This window comes from Macrobrachium nipponense, chromosome 10, assembly GCF_015104395.2.
Source record: "Macrobrachium nipponense isolate FS-2020 chromosome 10, ASM1510439v2, whole genome shotgun sequence".
NCBI lineage: Eukaryota > Metazoa > Arthropoda > Malacostraca > Decapoda > Palaemonidae > Macrobrachium > Macrobrachium nipponense.
Genome location: NC_087204.1, coordinates 41,955,383 through 41,980,034, shown reverse-complemented (window position 1 = coordinate 41,980,034; position 24,652 = coordinate 41,955,383). Strand labels below are relative to the sequence as shown.

Below are 24,652 nucleotides of genomic sequence, written 5' to 3'. Positions count from 1 at the left end.
AAAGCGGTCTCGCACTCTCAGAGAGCAGCTCTGTTGTACTCTCCTTTATCTGACTTTTTGTTTCCTTCTCAGTTGGTGAAGGACATTTCCCGATCACTAACTGAGAAGGCGACTCAAGACTTGCTTCTTCAGTCATCTAGGAAGAAGAGACCTGCAGCAGTAGTTGAGAAGAAAGGTCCGAGTACGTCTCTTCAGCCCTTTCGAGGAGGCCCTCCCTCCAGAGCGCCCTCTAAAAGGAAGGCTCTTGAGAGGAGAGGTAGATCTGCCTTCCGTCCCTTTAAGAAGGGAAAGTGATGCTGCTCTCCTCCAAACACCAGTAGGTGCCAGGCTCCTGGGATTTGTGGAGTCCTGGGCACATATCAGCACGGACGCCTCATCAATGTCTGTGATAAGGAAGGGATATCTTATCCCTTTCCTGGACAGTCCTCCCCTGACTTCAACTCCGCGGGAACTGTCAGCCAAGTACAAGGATCCTGTGCTGAGGGATACTCTTCGACTGATGGTGGATCAGATGTGGGACAAGAGAGCGATAGAACTAGTACTGGATCAAAACTCCCCGGGGTTTTACAATCGCCTTTTTCTGGTTGCGAAGGCCTCGGGGGCCTGGAGGCCAGTACTAGACGTCAGCGCTCTGAACAAATTTGTTCAGAAGGAGAAGTTCTCGATGGAGACTTCGGCCTCAGTCCTTGCAGCTATGCGCCAAGGAGATTGGATGGTGTCTCTGGATCTCCAGGACGCCTATTTTCACGTCCCGATTCACCCTTCATCGAAGAAGTACCTCCGTTTCATGACGGGGGGAAGGATCTTTCAGTTCAGGGCCTTGTGTTTCGGCCTTTCCACAGCTCCTCAGGTCTTCACAAGCCTGATGAAGAATGTGGCGAGGTTTCTTCACCTCAAAGGTGTAAATATCTCTCTGTATCTGGACGACTGGCTCATCAGGGCCAGATCAGAGAGACAGTGTTTGGAGGACCTTACGTTGACATTGAACCTGATCAGATCGTTGGGATTACTCGTAAAGCTCGAGAAGTCGCAGCTGACCCCCAGACAGAACTTAGTCTATCTGGGGATTCAGATGGATTCTCGGGGTTTTCGAGTATTTCCTTCGCATGAGAGACTCGCAAAAGGCTTGGAGAAAGTCTCTCTCTTCTTAGGGAAGGAACAGACTTCGGCGAGGGAATGGCTGAGCCTTCTAGGGACCCTTTCCTCGCTCGAACAGTTCTTCCCGCTAGGAAGACTTCATTTACGTCCACTTCAATTCTTCCTCAAGAGGTCTTGGAGTTGGAAGGCCGGACATCTTTCAGACGCCTTTCCCATTCCAATTGAGATGAGACCTCACTTAGAATGGTGGTTGCCCCCTTTGAAGGAAAACAAGGGAATCTCCCTGAAGATCCAGAACCCAAGCCTAGTGTTGTACTCCGACGCGTCGGAGAAAGGTTGGGGAGCAACATTAGGCTCGAAGGAGGTGTCAGGCACCTGGGAAGCAGCGCAGGTGTCCTGGCACATAAACTGCAAAGAACTCTTTGCCGTACACCTGGCTCTGAAGAGTCTAGAACCTCTTGTGTCGAACAAAGTAGTTCAAGTAAATGTGGACAACACCACAGCACTTGCCTACATTCGGAAATAAGGAGGGACTCACTCCTTGTGCCTCTACGAACTTGCAAGAGACCTGCTTTGGACGTCTCAGAGGAACATCTCCCTGCTTACGAGATTCATTCAGGGAGAAAGGAACGTAAGGGCGGACAGACTCAGCAGGAGGAACCAGGTCCTTCACACAGAGTGGACCCTCCACAAAGATGTGTGTCAAGATCTCTGGTCTCTTTGGGGGACCCCTCATGTGGATCTCTTCGCCACGTTCCTCTCCAAAAGGCTGGAAGTCTTTTGCTCGGTCGTGGAAGACCCCAGAGCTCTGATAGTCGACGCCTTCCTACTAGACTGGTCTCACGTAGACGTCTACGCTTTTCCTCCTTTCAAGATCCTGGGACTAGTTCTGAAAAAATTTGTGGCTTCGAAGGGGACAAGGATGACCCTGATAGCCCCCTTTTGGCCGGCACAAGATTGGTTCACGGAGGTGGTGGAGTGGATGGTAGATTTTCCCAGATCCCTCCCAAGAAGGATGGATCTTCTCAAACACCACTTCCAGATGGTATCATCAAAACCTCCCCGCTCTCGCTCTGACTGCCTTTCGACTATCGAAAGACTCATCAGAGCGAGAGGGTTTTCTCATAAAGTTGCAAGCGCGATCGCGAGAGCCCGCAGAGCCTCCACTAGACAAGTATATCAGTCCAAGTGGGAGGTTTTTAGAAGGTGGTGCAAATCTAAGAAGTTGTCCTCCTCCACTACCTCTGTAACGGAAATTGCTGATTTCCTGCTGTTTCTAAGGGAAGAATCTCATCTATCTGTATCCACAATAAAGGGATACAGAAGCATGCTTTTGGCAGTCTTCAGGAATAGAGGATTAGATCTGGCAGATAACAAGGATCTCCACGATCTTATAAGATCCTTTGAGACTACGAAGTCTAAGGAACCGGTTCCTCCTAACTGGAACCTAGATGTAGTACTCAAATTCCTGTCATCCGAAAGGTTCGAACCTCCTCATCTGGCGTCGTTTCGAGACATCACTAGAAAATGCTTATTCTTATTATCTTTAGCTACAGCAAAAAGAATTAGTGAACTACATGCTCTGGAGGATAGAGTAGGATTCAAGAGGGACTTGTTTTTAGCTAAAAACGAGAATCCCGCGAATCCCTGGCCTAAGACCTTTGAGGTTAAAGGCTTATCGAGTCTCGTAGGTAGAGAAGCAGAGAGGTCTCTATGTCCTGTAAGAGCTCTAAAGTTCTACCTTCAGCGAAAACACCAGATGGGGGGCTCTAGACAAGGTCTTTGGTGCGCGGTAAAAGACCCCACAAGACTGATGTCCAAGAATGCTCTTGCATTCTTTGTGAGAAACGTCATTACAGAGGCGCATAAGATCTGCCCTGACGAAGAGTTTCGACTGTTGAGAGTGAAAGCTCATGAAGTGAGAGCAGTAGCGACGTCTCTCTTGTTTCAAAAGAATATGTCACTTAAAAAACATCTTGGATACGACATTTTGGAGATGCAACTCAGTATTTGCATCTCATTACTTGAGAGACGTTCGTGTGACCTACGAGAAATGTTTTTCTCTAGGTCCTTTCATGTCTGCGGATACGATCCTGGGTATGGGAGCCAACACCAATCCTTAAGTATATACATACCTTCTTTTTAGATATGTTCTAGAGTTTCTTCTAACAAAAAGGGCTTGGTGTCGCACTGGCGGCCAGTCACTGTTGTTCAGTAAGAAACTCTTGTGATATCTTATTAGATGAGTATAATTTTTTTTTTTTTTTAATTTATGTATGTGTGCGTATTGTGTTTTTTGAGTTATGGTTGTTGTGAAGAGTTTGGGGGATAACTTGGAACAATCTTTATTACTAACATGTGGTTAGGATCAGGTGGTCGGGATTGGTTGTATGCTCCTTCATAAGGTGTATTGTCATAAGTGGATCAGCACCCATTGACAAAGTCCTTTCAGGCTTTGCCGAGTAAGCGGATAAGACCCCATCGACAGACCCACAAGAACTCTTGGCCATAGATCATATATCTCGCTAAAGTTTCTTGAGGTGATGCAGACTACTGGGCAACACCCACGAAGTCTACCACCTATCAGGTAGGAACCAAGGTTTATTTATACCTACAACATATGTTGTTTACCTGTCTATTCCATAAGTAGCTGTCTCTTACCCTCCACCAAAGGGTGCCAATCAGCTAAGTATATATCTGACAGGTAAGTTGATTGTATGAAAATGATATTGTTATGATACAATAAAGTTTCATACATACTTACCTGGTAGATATATACGATTATGGCCCACCCAGCCTCCCCGCAGGAGACAGGTGGACGAGAGAAAATATGATAGAAAACGGGAATGGTTCCTAGTCCTGCCGCCCAGGGCAGGCCGTTAGATCACCTGACCTACCTGTAGCGAGTGGCGCGAAATTTGAATTTCTGACGGGGACGACGGAGTCTTAGCTAAGTATATATCTGCCAGGTAAGTATGTATGAAACTTTATTGTATCATAACAATATTATATTTATTGTCAGCACCCTTATTTAAGCTGGTGTAAAGGGAAGGCTATTTTAGCTTTCTGCCTTAGAGCTGAGGATGATGTTAAGGCTATGCTTTACAGTGCCCTGTAAGAATTCCAATGTAACCCCTTAGTGGGGAAAAAAAAGAGGAAACTTCTCTATCCTGTTGGGGCATTTAAATTTAAAGGTTAAACCTAGAACATTTTTATCATCCTTTTAGAGACCTTGAACATCTTTGTCAAAGGTAAATACTGGAAGAGGCAAAGTTAACCTTTGGTTTTGTGGTTTAAAGAAACAGATTATGTTGTCAAAGGTTAAGCCTGGAAGAAGCAAAAATCAACCTTTTGTTTTATGGTTTTAGAAAACCTTGCTGTCTTTGCCAATGGTTAAGCTTGAAGGCGAAGTTAATTTATTGTTTTGCGGTTTTAGAAAACCTTGAATGTATATGTGAAGGTTAAGCCTGGAAGAGGCAAAGTTAAACTTTTGTGTTGTGATTATTAGAAACTTAAAACGCCTTTGCCAATGGTTAAACTTGAAGGCAAAGTTAACTTTTGTTTTGTGATTTTAGAAAACCTAGAATGTATTTGTGAAGGTTAAGCCTGGAAGAGGCAAAGTTAACCTTTTGTGTTGTGATTTTTAGAAACTTTGTCAAGGAACAAAGCGCATGAGAACTAGCTCCATATCTTCTACCTTTATTGAAAGTAAACATTCATCATGAGAGCAGCAGTTGCAACTTCATTTAGTGTTAAGTCAATTTGTCACTCCAGAATATGATTGATCTGACACAGTAGAAGTACAATTCGGTTTTTACCCGATCACTACCTTAAGTATACAGAATTGTGTTTGAAAACAGTAAAGCCCTTATTCCACTACTTGTAGTGGGTAGTCTTTTCCTAAACCAAAAAAAAGAGCAATTCTTTAGGCTCTTTTGTTTAAATCCTGGGGTTTTATAGGGCTTTTGAACCCAGGCACAGGGGTCCCTCATACTGCTTGCGTTTCATGCTGGCTGAATTCAAGCGGTTTTCTCCGCAAGGCTGCTCTTTGCTGCATATGTATGATAGACTTAGTCCCTGAATGGAATCCAACTTCTGATGGTAGTAAAATCCACCAAGGATTCGAGATCAGGTGAGAATGTTTTGGGTTTCGTACAAGAAAACTTTAGCCCGAATAGCCGAGCGGAATTTTGTCTAGCTGCACTACCCACCATCCTCTTCTTAATGTGGGGTTCAGCTAAATTTGAGAGTAGGTAAGATTCATCTCAAATGATATAAATTTTCATAACAAAATTTATTATTTGGATACTTACCTACTGTTAAAGTAGACCCACCCAGCCTCCCCACAACTTGGTAGGCTGCCAAGGAGAATTCTGACGAGCTAAAACATTCGAAACACACCTGGTGGAAAAATGACAAAATGAGAAAATGCCTTGCCCCCGGACTGCAAAAGACTGGCAAGCGAGGCGGCACTCACCAACCCATCAGGGCACCTGTCAGAAGCTATCTTGGCAATCACCACAGACCAGAGGTCCAGCCAAGAAACTGTCTGCAACATGGAGGCCGCCGTAGATTCCAAAGCTAAGGCGTCTTGCGGAGATAAGGACGGAGCCACTGACCTCACCTGTTTCAAAGTCAAACCCGGCTTCAGGCGAATAACGTCTGGGTTAAGGTGGCGTGACAACAAAAACGCAGAGCTCGTAGCATAGTACTTCCTATGTCTTGTGAGAGGTTGGGGTAGTAGTTTGGTAGAGCCTCTAGAGCGAAGTGAACCATCTCGGTCAGAAACAGAGGCGTTAACCTTCTGCAAGACCGTCTGAACGTGCTCTGACAACGTCAGCTGGAGAGAAGATTTGGGGTCCTGAGAAGTTCCCACCAAGGCTTCCAAGCAAGAAGGAGTGTAAGACGACCGAGCCTGAGTCTTACTTTCCAAATTGTTGAACCCATGAATGAGATCAACAACCTCCGAAAAGGAAGACAGAAACTCCTGCGTGTCCCCTTCTTCCTGCTCTGGCACCGGGGACCGACGACGAGAAGGATGTGTAGGCTCTTCTAACGCGTTTTCTTCACCAAAATTCACAGAAGGGTTAGTATGCAAACAGTCTGAAACCCTTACTAGTCTATCTGGTCTGGGTCTAATTGTCGGCCTCCGAGACGGACCCACAGTAACATCAGGCACATCACTTACCTCAACAGGTAACTCCAGACGTCCATGAACAGACACGGGCATGGTGGCCGTACGTACGTGAGATGGGGGGAAACTCGAGCACTCAAGATTGACAGAGAATCCCTAATAGTGGAAGACTTGGAACCAAGCAAACACTCCGGCTGCACCACCTCCGTGCTCACTACTTTCGACCTCTTGACAGGTGCCTTCTGATCTTTACTGTGACGAATAGGCCTGGGAGAAGAAGGAGCACTACCATCACGTGCACGGATGGGGGAGGTTGCAACACGCTCGCAATGTGCAAGGACGGGGTGGGGGGTAAGGTGGTAGCACGTACGAGATTCGGCGGCGAAGCAACCCCTGCAGAATACACATCACTAATACTGCCCGAAACCACAGCACTTTCACGAACACGTCCGTGCTGTTCCTCCCTCGGCGGCAAAGGAAGGGCAAAGCCCTTAGCCTTCCAACGCTGAAAACGCCTACCAGACGTAGAGGGGGATGCGCACTCTTCTCGCGTTTCTTACCAGTCCCCCCAACCGATAAGGCAGCCAACTTCACATCTAAAACAGAGTCCAGCCTCTTAAGAACTGCCTGGCAGATGATCTTGGACTGATGTGCCAGAGAAGGCTCCGAAGACAAGGAAGGGATATGTTCCGAACTGGGTGGCAGAGATGACGTTGCGTTTAAGAGAGGCGGATTAGAGGAGGTGACTGGGAGATACGTCATTGATGAGAGTGACGTCACAAGCGGTGGTGATGTCACGACTTCCCCTCTGAGCGAGGGGGATAGAGACGCCACTGGCGGAGGAATACACAAAGATGGGCCCTGTGACAACAACAACGGGGCTGACGCCGCAGCATCACTCCGAGACAAGGGGGTGGCAGACGCTGGCGGAGCAATACAAGATAGCCGACTGCTCCCACCCGTGGAGACAAGGCCGTGAGGAGGGGGGATGGCCTGGCTGGAACGGGGAGGAGGGGTGCAAGCCTCCACATAATGCGCTAGCAACCCCTCCAAGGACGGGGTATCCTCTAGCCCAAGCGTCTTCCAAATTGCCGCCATTTTGGACGCCTCCGACTCTGGAAGAGAAGAGAATGATGAAAAAACCTCACCCTTCTCGGGAACCGAAAAAGCTCCTGAGGAAGAGGGTGGCTACATTACAAAAAATACCCTGGCAACCTCCCGATACTTCCATCAACGAATCAATGGAAGAAAAGGAAGGAGATGCAGGGACAATGCTACTATGGGGGTTGACTACTGCGGAAGACAAAACATCGGGAATAGGAGCAAAGCCCTCCCAAGAAGGAAGAGTGGAGACTCTCTGATGTTCCCTCTTACCATAAAACTTCCTCCCCTGCTCCAAAGGCCATGCCCGGCCATAATACCAGGTAAAAACACACACAAACACACTAAAGGAACGAAACGGGCAAGAACCGGGGAAAAGGCCAAGAGAGGAAAAACCCAACTCTCGTCCAGGCGGTAAAGAAAAGACTGGAGTAGATGTTCGGTGTTTGACCTCTCTTCACTCAATCTACGCATGCGTTGCCAGATACCACAAGATTCCTTGCTTTCATCTGCTTTTTTACCGGATCCAGCCAGGCGCTAGAAATTATCCTATTGTTAAGACCGAGGGTTTGTTCGCGTATGAACAACAGGTAAACTAGACAGTCATCCGGGAAGTCATTCGATTTTTTTTGTTTGAATGCTGACGCGCCTAATTGGCGGGAGATGTAGCTAAATTTAACAGTAGGTAAGTATCCAAATAATAAATTTTATTATGAAAATGTATATTTATATTTCATTTATACTAAGTTCTACAGAATCTTATCTACTTTGTTCTCCTTATGAATTACAGGTTAGGCTATTTACAATTATTGGGGTTGTTAATGAGTTCATAAGAGCAAATGATATTTTACAGTAAATTTGTTCTGCTACAAACCCATTAATCATAATATTTAAGGCCTTTTTCCCTTTCCCTTACTCTTTCTCAGTTGGAGATCGGTACAGAGGAATGGAAGTGTTTTGTTCTCTAATGGAGTTGACTTTTGTATGTGAAGTTGATCTTTCTCATTCCAAGATATTTCGTTTGGGTATGCCTGAATTAATTTTATAGGAGTAAAGATTCTTATGATTTTTGGAACACTCGCCCCAGTTTTATACCGACACCTTTTATTTAGGTGAGCGAGTCAGAGACTTCTGACATGTCCAATTTAGCAGTTCTCTGGTATTATAGCAATATTTTACTAAAAATAGTGCTAAAGAGGACACATTTCACGGAGCGACACGGCTTCCTCGCCCAGAAATAGATTTTTCCTACGTCAAAATCCCTTTTTTGTCATGAGTGATAAATTGATATGGTTCAACAAATATTGATACTGGTTTTCAGGACTGTGAAATGACCAATGGTATTAAAGAGGAAGTGCCAGATACTGTAGAAAGTTACAGCAACCACTTAGTTACTGATATGGACACATGTTTCAAGGATGATGAAGAGGACACAAAGGAACTCTTTATAGCTGAAGATTTTGGAAGCTGGAATTCCCAGCACCGAGATGACTGTCTTCAAGTAAGTAAACATTTAAGGATTAATTTTTTCAGTTCATAGCAAACCCATCAGTCATATTGAGCCTTTTGTATTTGTAATTTGAGCGACCCCAGATGCATGTCCTCTAAAGTCTTGAAGACAGGAGTAAAATTGCCAAGAATTGTTAAGCACATATGCATGTGTAAAAACTACCCAGTTTATTTTGCTGTTTTTTTTTCACAACTGTGAACTTCAGTGTGAGAATGCTCTCAGCTTGTCTTTGACATTGGGATTCTTCAAATTAATTTTCCTTCATTTTGTATTCAGTGCTAGAAGTATTCTCTTTTCATCTTGTAATTTCATTCCCAATTTCATTTGTAGTGAGTTTGCTAGCTTCCTTTAAGTAGTTTTGGGATTGAGGGGTCGGTAGAAAAGTAATTTGAAACTGTGTCACAACAGAAGCGTTGTAATAAAGAGTAAAGGATGTATTATGTGTTGCTGTGCTTAGATTTTGATTTTGACTCTCTCTCTCTCTCTCTCTCTCTCTCTCTCTCTCTCTCTTCTCTCTCTCTCTCTCTCTCTCGTCTTCTCTCTTCTCTCTCTCTCTCTCTCTCTCTCTCTCTCTCCTCTCTCCTTCTCTCTCTCTCTCTCTATCTCTCTCTCTCTCTCTTCTCTCTCTCTCTCTCATCTCTACTCTCTCTCTCTCTCTCTCCTCTCTCTCTCTCTCTCTCTCTCTCTCTCTCTCTCTCTCATCTTTTTTGTAGCATACACACAGGATTGCTTTCATATTTTGGTTTGAAAAATAAATACATGAGAAAATACTGCTAAAATATAAATGAAAATACTGTAGCATAAAACAAATATTGTTTCTCTCTCTCCCACTTATATCAAGTATCTTAATATATTGTACAAATCCTTTAATAAAATGTGAATTTCATCAGAAACATTAAAACAAAGCCAAACTAGTTCTAGGTCTACCTAGCACTTTTGATGCATCCAGCACTACATCCCCTCCCAGCCATGGAAACTGCTCCCCAGCTCCACCCACCTTCCAAAACAACCCCCTTCTCTAAGCCTTCCTCTACCCAGTCTTACTGTCCCTCCTCTCCATGGCATAATATCTGAGAGGTGAGCAATCTCTCCCATAATTTTCATTGACTCACGAAGTGCTATTGATGCTATAAACAAGTACAAATCTTCAAGTCAACTTGTCCAAGAAATCCAAATAAAAATCCATTAACTTCTCCAATCTAGATTATCAGTAAAACTTTGTTAGATTCCAGCACGTAGGAATTGAAGGGAATGAAAATGCAGATTCTGCTGCTAAATTAGTATGCATCATTACCTCAACAATATCATATGACCCTGTATCAGACTGGATAGCGTCTATCAAATCTCTGATACAGTGACCCCCCGGTTTTGTGTTTCACATTTCTGCAGTCCACTTTGTTACGTATTTTTTATATTACCCATATCTCTAAAATTATTACTAATTTCCATTTTCTTTCTAGAACAACACTATTTATTCACTAATTGCTGCATTTTTTCATATTGTGTGTGTAACTAAATACTGACTTTTATGAAAATATTGTTTACAGCATATGTATACCATAGTTATGCTTCTATTAACCCTTTACTGCCGACTGGACGTATTTTACGTCAACATTTTTTGTCTCTCGTGTGCCGACTGGACGTATTTTACGTCGACTTACAAAAGTTTTTTTTTAAATTCGCGGAAAAATACTTATAGGCCTACCAGCCTAAAACTTTTGAATCACGGGCCTTGGGGGATGCTGGGAGTTCACGGATCAAGGTGTTGTTTTCTTTACAATCGTTACGCAGGCGTGCAAGCGCGAATTTCTTTCTTGCCGCACTAAAAAGTATCTGTGACACATCTTGGAAATTATTTCGTCACTTTGACATAATTTTTGTACCATTGTAAATTAGCCGTTACATGAAGTATTATATATGAAAATGTGTGCATTTTTATGTAAAATACAAAAATAAAATACTCATGATTGTAGCTTTTATCAGTTTTGAGATATTTTTATATAAATAACGATAATTGCCAAAATTTCAACCTTCGGTCAACTTTGACTCTACCGCAATGGTCGAAAAACGCAATTGTAAGCTAAAACTCTTATATTTTAGTAATATTCAATCATTTACCTTCATTTTGCAACTAATTGGAAGTCTTTAGCACAATATTTCGATTTATGGTGAATTTATGAAAAAACTTTTTCCTTACGTCCGCGCGGTAACTCTTCCGAAAAAAATCATACATGCGATTGTGGTAATGTTTGCACCATTTTAAAATTAGCCGTTATATAAAGTTTTATATATGGAAATGTGCGCAATTTCATGCACAATACAACTAAAAAAAACCCATGGTTGTAGCTTTTATCAGTTTTGAGATATTTTCATATAAATAACGATAATTGCCAAAATTTCAACCTTCGATCAACTTTGACTCTACCGAAATGGTCGAAAAACGCAATTGTAAGCTAAAACGCTTATATTCTAGTAATATTCAAGCATTTACCTTCATTTTGCAACAAATTAGAAGTCTTTAGCACAATATTTCGATTTATGGTGAATGTTTGCACCATTTTAAATTAGCCGTTACATAAAGTTTTATATATAAAAATGTGCGCAATTTCATGTAGAATACAACAAAAAATAATTGAAGGTTGTAGCTTTTCTCATTTTCGAAATATTTGCATATAAATCACGATAAATAGAAAAAAAACCACGTTCGGTCAACTTTGACTCTACCGAAATGGTCGAAAATCGCAATTGTAAGCTAAAACTCTTATAGTCTAGTAATATTCAGTCATTTATCTTCATTTTGAAACAAATTCGAAGTCTCTAGCAAAATATTTAGATTTATGGTGAATTTAAAAAAAAATCTTTCCTTCCCTCCGCGTGCGGATTCTCCGCCACAAATCTCGGAATATTTGCTCCATTTCATATTAGGCATTTCATAGAGTTTTATATATGAAAATGTGCGAAATTTCATGTAGAATAAAACAAAAAATATTTGAAGGTTGTAGCTTTTCTTATTTCCGAAATAATTGCATATAAAAAATATATATATAAAGAAATTTGACATTCAGTCAACTTTAACTTGTCAGATATGGTCGAAAACTGCAATTGTAAGCTAATACTCTTACAGTATAGTAATATTCAATCATTTGTCTTCATTTTGAAAGAAATTGGAAGTCTCTAGGACAATATTTAGATTTATGGTGAATTTTTGAAAAAAATATTTGTTTGCGTCCGTGCGTTATTAATTCATGCATTATTTTGTGATAATATTTTCTCTGTGTTGCTTTTATTGTTTTACAATGTGTTATATACCAAAATGATTGCAATTTAGTGTACATTACAACGAAAAAAAAGTAACTTGTTACCTTTAACCGTCTTGCGCACAGCGCGATTTGAATACAATTATATATGAAATTTTGTTTTTGTGTTATCATATATCGCATTATTTATATATGATAATGATATTTTTTTCATTTCTGATGGTTGCATACTAAACTTTAGCCAATGACAAAAAAAGGAGCCAAAAATGAACTCTTAATCTTGAAAACTAAGCACGCTGTGATTTTTTGAAAAATATATTTTTTCTGCTTCTTCGCTCACTCCGAAACACCTCCGGCACACGGGAGACAATTTTTTTTTTTACTGCTTCGGAGTTTAAGGTTAAGTTCATTCCAGGTAGGGCCCCATACTGATCATAATAGGTATCTGAAATGATATTGCTGTAAAGGTTTTTTATGATAAACCATATTGTACAAACTAAATTCTAAGTAGGCTGTAAATCATTTTTATCATAAAAAATCAGTATTTAGTCTCATACACAATAACCAATATTTAGTCGCATACACAATATGGAAAAATACAGTAATTTGTGAATAAATAGTGTTGTTATAAATAAAAGCAAATTAGTGATCATTTTAAAAGGATTAGTACTGTGAGAGAAAAGGCTTATGTATGCAGTATAGGGATAACTTGATACGTTGTCAAATGTCCAGTAGGACAGATTTATTTAATTTGTGTTAAAGATTTATTTAATTTGTATTTAACATTTTATAGATATTTTGTGTTTACATTAATAGTAATATTTTAAAACTAGTAAATCATTGTTATAAGCATTTTAGGGGCATATATACTTAAGAGTAACAGTTGTAATGGGATACTAATCTAAGATGTCTTTGGATGTTTTGGGATGATAGTTTGGGGTGTATTTTTGTTTGAAATAGTAAATTTTTTAGTATGATAATTCTAGGTATATTTTTGTTTGAACTATCAAATTAAGCAGTGAAATGTTAAAATAGACAGTTATAAGCATTTTAGATTATGGAGTACTTGGTATGTGGCAGTTATAAGTCAATTATAAGGATTTTTAGAGGGTATTTTTCCATTTCCGTGGTATTTGCATTTCTGCAACAGGTTCTGGAACCTAATACCACATAAAAGTGGGGGAGCACCGTATATCAAGACTAGCATACAGATTGGTCTTCAGTACCAATATCAAACAAGCTGAAAAATATAGAATCTGAGATGTACCCATGAGTTTCATCATCTCAAAATGTGAGATCTAAAGGAGTAATCCTAGTAGGACTCCTTATATGTCATACTAGATTTTCACTTGGTTATCTAATGTCAACCTCTCATTCTGACAGAATAAAATGTAATAGATGCCAGGTTTCCATGACTGTCCAGCACTTGCTCGTTGAATGCCCAAACTGGAATCAACAGACGCACATTTATTTTTGAGATCCAGGAATGTCAGTAATTCTCGCTGAAGGCAAAGATTAACCACTTAACAAAGTTATCATACTCCTAAGCAAAGTAATTTTTTTATTAATAAAATATGTATAATTTTTTCTTTTTTCTCAGGTTAATTCTTGGGAACCACCCCGAGAAGAGCTTTTGTTAGGCTTAAAGGTCTGGTTAAGCTAATCTTGTTCATATGCAAACAAACCTTCGGTCTTAACAATAGGATAATTTTTAGCGCCTAGCTGGATCCGGTTAAAAAAACAGATGAAAGGAAGGAATCTTGTGATATCTGGCAATGCATGTGTAGAACGGCTGAAGAATGGTCAAAGACCATTCACCTACACCAACACGTCAGTCTTTTCTTAACCGCCTGGGCAAGTGTAGTGGTTAACCTCTCTTGGCCTTTACCCGGTTTATTGCCCGTTTTGCTTGTATTTAGTGTGTGTGTGTGTGTGTGTTTGCTGATATTATGGCTTCTTCTGGTCCTTCTCGGCCTCATCAACGTGTGTGCCCCAGAATTCCAGGTTTTCCCTGTTCTCGTTTTTTGGCTTTGGTGGCGACCGATCCCCACATCACATGTAACAGGTGCCATTCTATTTTTGTACTACATATAACGAATCCTTGCACAGAATGCCGGGCATGGCCTAAAGAGCAGTGGAAGTTGTTTTATTGCAAGAGAGCATCGGAGGGTTTTGACTCTTCCTTTTAGGGAAGGTTTTTCACCTCTTCCCAATGCTTCGTCTCCTGCAGTATCAACCCCCATAGTAGTGTTGTTCCTGTGTCTCCTTCCTTTCTTCCATTGATTCGTCTCTGGAAGTATCGGGAGGCCACCAGGCTGATTTTGGTAATGTCGCCCCTTCTTCTTTGGGAGTTAATATGATTTCTGGGAAGGGGGAAGCTTTTTCATCATTCTCATTTATTCAGTCGGAGGCATCCGAGATGGTGGTGATTTGGAAGATGCTTGGGCTAGGAGGTACCCTGTCCTTGGAGGGGTTGCTTGCGCACTTTTTGGAGGCTCGCTACCCCCCTCCTCAGGCTGGCCAGACCATCCCCCCTCCTCCCGGCCTCGTCTTTGTTGGTAGTTGAGGTCAGCCATCTTGTATTGCTCCGCCAGTGGCTGTTGCCACTTCTTCGGGTCGAAGGGAAGCTAAGGCGTCAGCCCCGTTGATGACGTCACGGGATCCGTCATTGTGTATTCCTCTGCCAGTGGTGCCTGATTCCCCTTCACACCGAGGGGAAGCTGTGATGTCATCACCACTTGTGATGTCACTCCCATTGATGACGTCACTCCCAGTCATCTTCTCTGCACTGCCTCTCTTAGTCGTGACGTCATCTTTCCCGCCCAGTTCGCTACATCTCCCTTCCATGTCATCGGAGCCTTCTCTTGCAGATCAGTCTGAGGTTATATGCCAGGCAGTACCTAAGAGGTTGGACTCTGTTCTGGATGATAAGTTGGCTGCCTTGTCGGTTGGTAGGATTGGAAGGAAATGCGTTGCTTAGCCCCCGCCTCCTGCATAGAGATAGCATAAGGAACCAGTACTGTCTTCCTCTTCCTCTCCCCTCTCTACGCCACGTTGGCGTATCAAGCGTTGGAAGGATAATGACTTTGCCCTTTCTTCGCCTACAAGGGAGGAAAAACGGGGACGTGTTCTCGAGTGTTGGTGTTTCGGAGAGCGTTAGTGTATCTTCCCTTGTAATCTGCAGTGGCTGCTTCGTCCTCTGCATCAAATCGCGAAAGTGTTGCAACCTCCCCTATCCGTGCACATCGCGAGTGTGTTGCAACCTCCCCTGTCCGTGCATATGATGCAAGTGCTCCTTCTTCTCCAAGGCCTATTTGTTGCCGTAAGGATCTTAAGGTGCCTGTCAAGAGGTCAAAGGTGGCGAGTGCGAAGATGGTGCAGCAGGAGTGTTTGCCTGCCCCTCTCACTGGTGCTTCTAAGAGTTCGATTCTGGAGGATTCTCCTTCGATCTCGAGTGTTCGGGATTCCTTTCCAACTCACGTTCGTAAGTCTGCCATGGCCGTGACTATTCACGGACATGTTAATGAATCATCTGTTGGAGGAGAATGTAGTGAAGTTCCTAGTGTTCTAGTGGGTTCGTCTTGGGATGCGACGCGTGGACCCAGCCCAGACAGGTTAGCTGATGTTTTGGGCTGTTTGGCTGCTGATCCTACCGTTAATTTTGATGGGGAAGGTGCCTTAGAGGAGCCTACGCATCCTTCTTGTCGTTTCGTTGGTCTCCATTGCTGCAGCAGGAGGAGGGAGATGCAAGAGTTTTTGTCTTCCTTTTTGGAAGTTGTTGATCTCATTCGTGGGCTCAACAATTTGGAAAGTAGGTCTCAGGCTTGGTCGTCTTACACTCCTTCTTGCTTGGAAGCCATGGTGGGAGCTACGCAGGATCCCTAATCATCTCTTCAGCTTCCCTTGTTGGGGCATGCCCAGTCAGTCTTGCATAAGGTTGATGCCTATGTTTCGGACTGGGACGGTTCACTTTGCTCTAAGGGCTCTGCCAAGCTACTAACCCCGCCTCTCACGAGGCATAGGAAGTACTATGCTATGAACTCTGCTTTTTTGATGTTGTGCCATCTTAACCCAGACGTCATTCGCCTGAAGCCGGGATTGACTGTGGAGCAGGTGAGGATGGTGGCTCCGTCCTTGTCTCCGCAGTATGCCTCAGTATTGGAATCTATGGCAGCCTCCATGTTGCAGACGGTTTCTTGGCTGGACTTCTGGTCTGTGGTCATTGCCAAAATAGCTTCTGACAGGTCCCCAGAAGGGTTGGTGAGTGTATCCTCGCTTGCCAGTCTGTTGCAGTCCGGAGGCAAGGCGCTTTCTTATATGGCTCACCTCAGTGTTGATTTATGGGCTAACCTTCTGCTGATTAGAATGCGATAGACTGGCGTTGGGCTGACACCAAAGACAGACTGGTGCACCAGGCCATGTGTAAGTTGGAGTCTCATCCTCAGAGATGTCCAGCTCCTCCTCCTCCCCCTGTCCAGCAGCAGTCAAGGAGATTGTTGTCTGGTAGGCCGTCGAGGAATTCAAGTTCGGCAGGGCCTTCCTGTTCGACTCGGCCAGAGGATCAACGTCCATTTTGTTCTCGTTCCTTTAAGCCAAGAAGGGGCCCTAGGGGCAGAGGTAAAGGGGGCTGTCGGTAGGTTAGGCGCCTCTCCCGCTCCTGTGCCGTGGGTGGGGTGGTGCCTGGTGGGCCAATGGGCCAAGTGGCAGTTATGGGGCGGAGAAGTGGGTGGTAAATGTCCTTCGGGTGGGGTACCTACTACTATTTGACATCTCTCTTCCTCTGTCGGACAAACCGCAGCTCAGGAAGGCATATCCTCCAGATTCTCTGAAGTTCTTGGCTCTTCGGGAGGAAGTGCAGAAGATGCTGGACAAGGATGCGATAGAGGAAGTGGTGCGTCTGTCTCCAAGTTTTACAGTCACATCATCTTGGTTGGTGCCCAAGGCTTTGGGAGGATAGAGACCTGTGATCGACTTATCCACCTTGAATCACTTCATCAGGAAGACACAGTTTGGTGTTGGCAGCCATGAGGGAAGGCAACTTCATGCTGTTGATAGACTTAAGGGACGCATACTTCCAAATCCCTGTTCATCCGACGTCCAGGAAGTTCCTTCACTTCTCTCTTGGGGACAAGGTCTTTCGAGTTCAAAGTCCTATGCTTCGGGCTGACTACAGCCCCTCAAGTGTTCGCAAGGGCCTTTCTCTCGTGTCAAGTTGGGCCCATGCTCGGGGATCCGTTTGGATCCGTTTGCTGAGGTACCTCGACGATTGGTTAGTCTTGGCGTTTCCAGGGAAAAGCTGCTGCAGGACAGGAATTGTCTGCTTCGGTTCTGTCTGGAACTGGGCATCGTAGTCAACCAGGAAAAGTTGAACCTCATACCCAGTCAAAGGATTCTTTATCTGGGCATGCTCATCAGTGGCAGGTTCTTCTGGGAGTGTTGTCATCCCTGGAGAAGCTGGTCCCTCATGGGCGTCTTCATCTTCGGTCTCTGCAATGGAGACTGGGAGAATTCTGGTCTCCGGCGGGGGACTCACCCCTGTTAATGGTTCCTCTATCTCTGAAAGTGAGAGAAGACCTTCGTTGGTGGTTGGATGACCAGAATCTTTCGAAGGGTGTCCCTCTGCGTTCTCTTCCACTGGACTTCCTTTTGTTCTCAGACGCCTCCCTCGCAGGTTGGGGGCCCATTTAGGCGGCCTCATCGCTTCTGGCATTTGGAGTTTGGAGGACAAGCAACAACATATCAATGTCTTGGAGTTGAAGGCAGCCTTCCTAGGTCTGAAGGAGTTTCAGGAGAAGGTTGAAGGTCATTTTGTTGTTCTCATGTCGGACAACACCACGGTGGTAGCCTATGTGAACAAACAAGGAGGCCTGGTTTCTTGTCAACTTCACGCCTTGACCGTCGAGCTTCACCAGTGGGCAGTCACTAAGTCGGTAGAGCTCTCAGCCAGGTATATCCCAGGCAAATGGAATATGGTCGCAGACAAACTCAATCGTCAGGATCAGATCCTAGGCACAGAGTGGTCCCTTCATCAAGTGGTAGTAGACAAGCTTTTCCAGGTTTGGGGGAGACCCATGCTGGACCTTTTTTTGCGACTTGCTTCAACAGGAAGCTGGAGATATTCTGTTCACCGGTGCCAGATCCTTTAGCATTGGCAGAAGACGCATTCCAACATCCCTGGGACAACCTGGAGGTGTATGCCTTCCCTCCATTTTGTTTGATCCAAGTTCTGAACAGGGTAATGAGTTCACAGGGTCTCAGGATGACTTTGGTAGCCCCTCTGTAGCCTCAGGTGGAATGGTTCCCAGATATGCTGTCGTTGTTGTCAGAGGTTCCGATGGAGATTCCCCCTTGGCGACATCTCTTGTGTCAGCTCCTTGCGGAGAGGTTCCACCAGTCAGTAGAATCCCTGTCTCTTCACGGTTGGAGGCTATCAAGTATCTCCTCCAAGTGAGAGGCTTTTCTCAGAGTTTTCCTAGAGAGCTCAAGCCTCCGATGTGGGATGTTTTCTTGGTTCTCAAGAGCTTCACTAAGAGTCCATATGAGGCCTTGCGTCACTCATCTGACAGGAACTTGACGCTCAAGACAGGTTTCCTTCTGGCCTTGGCATCTTCCAAGAGGGTAGGAGAGCTCCATGATCTGAGCTATGAGGTGAAGCACACCAGGGGTTGGGGGTTGATGTCCTTCGAATTTGTCCTGGAATTCGTGGCCAAGACCCAAAATCCCTCTGTGCATGATGACAGGTTCACTTTGTTTTCCATTCCATCACTGAATGACATTGTGTTTGGTGATGCTTAAGAGCTTTTGTTGCGCCCTGTCCGGGCCCTGCGTTGCTATCTTAAAAGGACTCTGCACCTTAGACCAGGCTGCCACAGACTTTTTGTTAGCACAGGCCGTACAAGAAAGAGGTGTCTAAGAATACTATCTCCTTTTGGATACGGTAAGCCATCAGACGGACATACTTGACTCTTGATGATTCCACCACCACGTCTGTGCAGGCTTGGCTGTACATAGGGTACTGAGCGCTGGTACTTGGTTACGCCAGTCCATGTTTGCCTCTTTCTGTCTTAAGGATGTTGCCCACAGATATGTGGACACATTTTCCCTGGGTCCTGTGGTGGCTGCCCAACAGGTTGTGTAACTCATAGTTGCCCTTAACAGGGCACTTTTGTATCTTACCTAAGATGATTGTATGGATGAGAGAATGAGTGAGTTGGCTGGTCTCCTCCTTTCTCTTGTACCTTTCCTTCTTCCTTCCGGCGGGTTAAGGAATAGACACGTCATTCGCTGGACTGGTCTGATACAGGTGAGTAAGGTAGTCATACTGATAGTGTGGTCGCTTAATATGCAAATATCAAACCCTCTATTCGGTAGCATATGCTCCACTCCTTAGCAAGGAGTTGAGAGTAGTACAAACCCTAGTGTGTTGGTTTGCTATTGGACAGTCAAAGTTTCTCTTTGGTTCCCTATACAATGGTTCTCCATTAGTATATCATTGTATGTCACTCAGGGTCTGAGCGGTTAGATTTTATTTTATCTAGCTTCTCAACGGGCTTCAGTCCCTCTCCAGAAGTCATTTCTTCTGGAAGCTGGACTGGTGGGTAGGCCCTCAGCCGGTTTAGGATGTCTTGTACCTCCCTCCAAGTATGAGTTTGTTCGCGTATGAACAAATGACCAATTTTCTAAGACAATTTGTATTTTTCATTGCTACAAACCTGAGGTCTTAACATTATACTGCCCGCCTCTAGCTGCCCCTCTGTGTGTTAAGACATCCTGAGTTGGGAAAGACCGACACGTTGGTGTAGGTGAATGGTCTTTGACCATTCTTCACCCGATGTACGCATGCGTTGCCAGATATCACAAGATTCCCTGCTTTCATCTGTTTTTAACCGGATCCAGCTAGGCGCTAGAAATTATCCTATTGTTAAGACCTCTGGTTTGTAGCTATGAAAAATAGAAATTGTCTTAGAAAATTTGTCATTTTTATCCTATCTTATCCTCTCCATCTGAACCACCCCCCCCTTGCCATGGAAACTGTTGAGGCCTCCCCCACCCCCAAAATCCTTTCCTGGTCAGTCTGAGCATTGGCAGCATTACCAGCATTTTCTTCAGGCTGCTCATCATTGCTAAGCATTGGAGGGCACTTTTTTTCAAATTTTTTAAAAATTAAATATAGTACAGGTATATCATATACCATATGACATTCGCAGACTCACGTATTCATGGATTTCTTTATGGACTATATCTACCCATTATTTGCAGGAAAATATTGTATTTGCATTGTTTTTCTATTAGAAATATTGACATTATTGTATTTTCATATCAATTTCATGATTAAATGCACTTTTTGTAATGAACTATTAAAAAATCAGGTACAGTGGTCCCCCCGTATTATTGGGGGATGTGTACCAGACCCCCCCCCCCCCCCGCCCCCTACGAATAGGTAGAATCTGTGAATAGTTGGAACCCCTATAAAAATGCTGAAAACGGCCTCTTTTGTTAGCTAAAACTCAAGAAAAACCCTCAACAAATTTTATTCCTGGTTTTTTAAAGTTTTATCACAAAAGTGCATTTTATGATGAAATTGATAAAAAAACCCCAGGAATTTAAGGATATTTCTCATAGCAATATGCTACAAATAGGCGAATGTCTTGCGAATAAGGGACAGACATGGTCCAGAGAGAAATCTGCAAACTTGAACTAACAAAGTAGGCAGTTTTCAGCATTTTTATAGGGGTTCTAGTATTTTTATTCGTGGATTCTAGCTATTCAAGGGGGCCTCTGGTACGTATCCCACCTGAATACTGGGGGTCCACTGTATACATGTGTAATGTTCAATTTAAGGACCAATTTTAAGGCCTAAAATTTTGGGGGTCAAACATTATACAAGATGTATAGTTTTGGAAAAATTCAAGGATTTGGGAGTAGGCTAAGACTAGACTTTGGATTTCCCAACAACGGAAGTCAACTAGGATTTCCTTCCACAGAAGTTGATGAGCTATTTTTATTTTTATTTTTTAGAATACATAAAGACAACAAATACAAATTTTTACTTATCTGAGAATCTTGTAAGCCTACCGTAGGCTTTGGATTTCTTGACAACAGAAGTCAACGAAGTAGCACTTTTTCCACAGAAGTCAACAAACTTTTTTTTTTATATGTATGTAATAAATACAGTAAATATAAATACTGTCTTACTTATCTCAGAACATTTTATTATGTTGTTTTTATATTTATGGATAGTTCTAGACTATGATAAGTGTAGCCTACATTTACCCATTAAACTATTATTAGCCGCCATTTGCATTTCGTCAGCTGATTTCTCTTCACTTATGATTCACAATGAATCGTACAATATTTTTCTTTTGGTAAAAAGGATGTGGTAAATTCATAAAATTAGTCATGCAATACATTTAATGAAAAAAATATTTGTGAATTAAATATCTTCAAGTAGAAAATTACATAAATTACAAAAAGAAAAGAAAATTTTGAAAGCCTTCAAAGACACTGCTTTCATCAGAGCTAGCAAATAATTTCTTGAATTATTCTGTTATAATGTCATCATAAGTTTCATCATACTGCATCTTTAGTTTCATCCATAGAACATGAATGCTACATTTGTTCCGATACGTTAATACAAACCATCGGTCCTTTAACAATAGGAAGTAGCTAGCGGCAGCTGGAACGGTCGTAAGCTTCGAACAAGGGAGAACGGTAGTTAACTGCTTGTCCGGATCGTCGCGCGCCTCGCGCGACTGGGAGGTAAACAAACCACTTTTGCTTTCGGCCGTGTGTGGATAGGACGTGCTCGTCATCGCTCTGCCCGCTTTGTCGTTTGCTTTGAGTTTTGAGTTATATGCCCTCTTTTCCTAGTGTGATTGAGAGTAATTGTAAGTACTTTGCATTTCTTTTGTTCATTAATGATGAGTGAGGAAGAAATGTGGGATTTCGCCGCGCCCCCAGTCGCCCGTAGAGTGTGTCCCGGGCTGGAGGGGCGTAGATGTGGCGGATTCAGATCATTTGTGGATATTGATCCACACGAGGTTTGTACTCGTTGTCGGGGGCGAGGTGCTCCCGCAACGAGCCATGTGTAACTTGTATGCATTGGTCCGAGGCGCAGTGGGTGCTGTACGAGGGCAGGAAGAGACTTAGGCCGCCCAAGAAGTCATCGGAAAGTCCAGTGACTCCTTTGGTAACGGATACTTCGTCCTCTTTCCTGCCCCCCGGCCAGCCCCCACGTTTCGCGCCTTCCCCTGCGGGGGGGTTAGCGGAGTCCTTCTCCTCTCTCGATCCGTCGAGTGTGGAGGAGGGCGCCCGCTACCCGGACGTCCAGTTGTACTCGGGGTCTTCCGTCCGCTCTGGGGTGTTCTTCTCCCCCCAAAGCGCGAGGAAAACCCCACCCTCTAACTAACCCGACTGTTGCTTTCCGCAGGTGTGCCATCAGCGAAGGACGACCTTGGACAGGTGTGGGAGTCGCTGGGACTGCAGGGAGTGCCTAGCATACAGGGGTTGATTCAGCGGTTGGCGGGGTCGGCAGTGGTCACTCATGGTACGGTAACCACTACTACCACTACAATTTCCACACCAGCATATGAGATGCCACCGCACTTGGTGTACACACCCCATGTCATGTCGGTAACACCCACGGCTGCAATTCAAAAACCAATTCCTGCCGTGCCAAAAGGACGGTGGCACCGCCACCTGGGTTCTTTTGTATTGCCGACCCCGGACTTCCGCTGCCCCAAGAGTACCCCCCTGGACCTGCCGCCAGTGCCGAGGATGACGGTAGCTGCCGACAGGACGCCTGGCTCTCCTGTGGTACCTGCCGTGCCTGCCGTACCTGTTGCTGTCCCTGCTGCTCATTCCCTTTCAGATCAGGTTCCTGCTGCTCATTCCCTTTCAGATGTTCCTGCCGTTCCTGCTGTTCCCGGACCTGTTCCTGTTGTTCCTGCTGTTGGTGGTGCTGTCACAGTCTCAGGTCTTTCCGGACAGGTGCAGTCGGGCCCTGTTGCTTCGGCAACTGCCCCGGCTCCCTCCTGGATGGAAGACCTGACGTTCTGTCCTGCGGAGCCTGGCGAAGAAGAAGAGGAAGAGGAAGAAGGTGTCTTCGTCGTCTTCTTCGTCGTCTGCTGCCTCTCCTTCCCCTTCGACTTCTAAGGCTAAACAGCCGAAGAAGAAGAAGGCTGCCTCCTCCCCCCCTAAGAAGACTCCTTCGGGATCTTCTAAGGGCCCGGCTCGCTCAGGCGAGTCGGGGAGCTCTTCTGCTGGTCCTCCTGTTCCTTCGGGAAACGGGGCCTGTCGCTTCTTCTGCAAAGAAGAAGTCGACGGGGACCAGAGGTGCACCAGCCTCGGCTGGTGCGTCCTCACCTGGTGCTAGCGGTTCTGCCGCTAAACCAGGTTCCGTCTCGGCCGCTTCTCGTTCGCGAGAAGCACCGAGTGGACGCTCTTCCAAGGGAGACCGTCCAGCCAAAGTTTTGACGCCCGAGCTCGCTCGCCGTCAAGACAGCGGCGCGGAGCAGAAGACTGGCGAGAGTCGTGCACACGACTCTCGCCAGGCCAGTGGACGCTCTCGCAGCGATCAACTGGCTGCTCGGGCTGACGTGACGGTCGCTGACCAGCCACGGGTTGAGGCGAGAAGGAGTCCCCGCGGCCCGCCGGTACCAGCCACAGCTGGTACCAGCGGCTCGACGCGCCGAGAGACGCTGGCCGGTCTCGACGCGACAGAGAGCCTATCAGGTCACCGTCCGCCGCTCCCGATGGACCGGCGGAGACGGTGACCAGCGGCAGCTCGCCTGACGCTAGAGATCGGTCTCGACGTTCTCAGCCGAGCCAATCGCCCCAGGCGAGCGGCAAGGCTAGGCCTGCTGCTCGACCGTCACCGCGGGTTGACGATCAGCAGCAGCCCTCCACGCACGCTGGTCCTGCCAGCGAGCGAGGGGGGAGCGTCAGGTCTGCCTCTCCCATACCTTCAACCTCCTCGGGCTATACCGGGAGGAGCGAGGTACCGAGGAGCGATCACGAGAGGTGCGCCGCTCGTGACCCAGCTATGACGCCGTATGGCTCAGGCACGGTTTTAGGACCGACCAGAACATACGCGCAAGTAGTTGGAGCGACCGTCAGGGGTCTGTCGCTGTTCCCTCCTTCTGAAGGAGGAGTATCCGCGGGACATGCTCTTGCTGGAGGGACTGGACGGTCCTACTCCACAAGACGCAGTAACTCCCGAGATACAGAGGAACTTTTGCAGAGGTCATTAAGCTGATGCGTCTGCATAATGACCTTGCGGAAGGATCGCCGCTACCACCGGCAGAGCCCACGTCCCGGCTCGAATCATTTTGGGGTCCCCCCCCCCCAGAGGGAGCCCAAAATGATGGTGGGGTTACCGCGATCAGAGCTTGCAGACTCAGTCCTGGATCAGGTGGAGAATCTCGTCTCAGGACGGGAGGACTCGCTAAAGTCCGGACGGTCTTCTAAGCTGCTTCCTCCTCCTCTACAGCGGCCAGAGGCGATTCTACGTGCCTTCGGAACGACCCGATACTGCCGAAACAGGTTAACCCG

General features: G+C 45.1%; 1 protein-coding gene across 2 annotated transcripts in view; it reads left to right on the top strand.

The window, feature by feature from the left end:
- The window catches only part of LOC135223583 (zinc finger and BTB domain-containing protein 14-like), a 315,347-nt gene that overhangs the window by 267,005 nt on the left and 23,690 nt on the right, over positions 1 to 24,652 (top strand). For both annotated transcript variants that reach the window (XM_064262123.1, XM_064262121.1), the window contains one exon: positions 8,655 to 8,834. In XM_064262123.1, the coding sequence (XP_064118193.1) occupies positions 8,655 to 8,834 (180 nt within the window). The remainder of the gene's footprint in view (positions 1 to 8,654; positions 8,835 to 24,652) is intronic.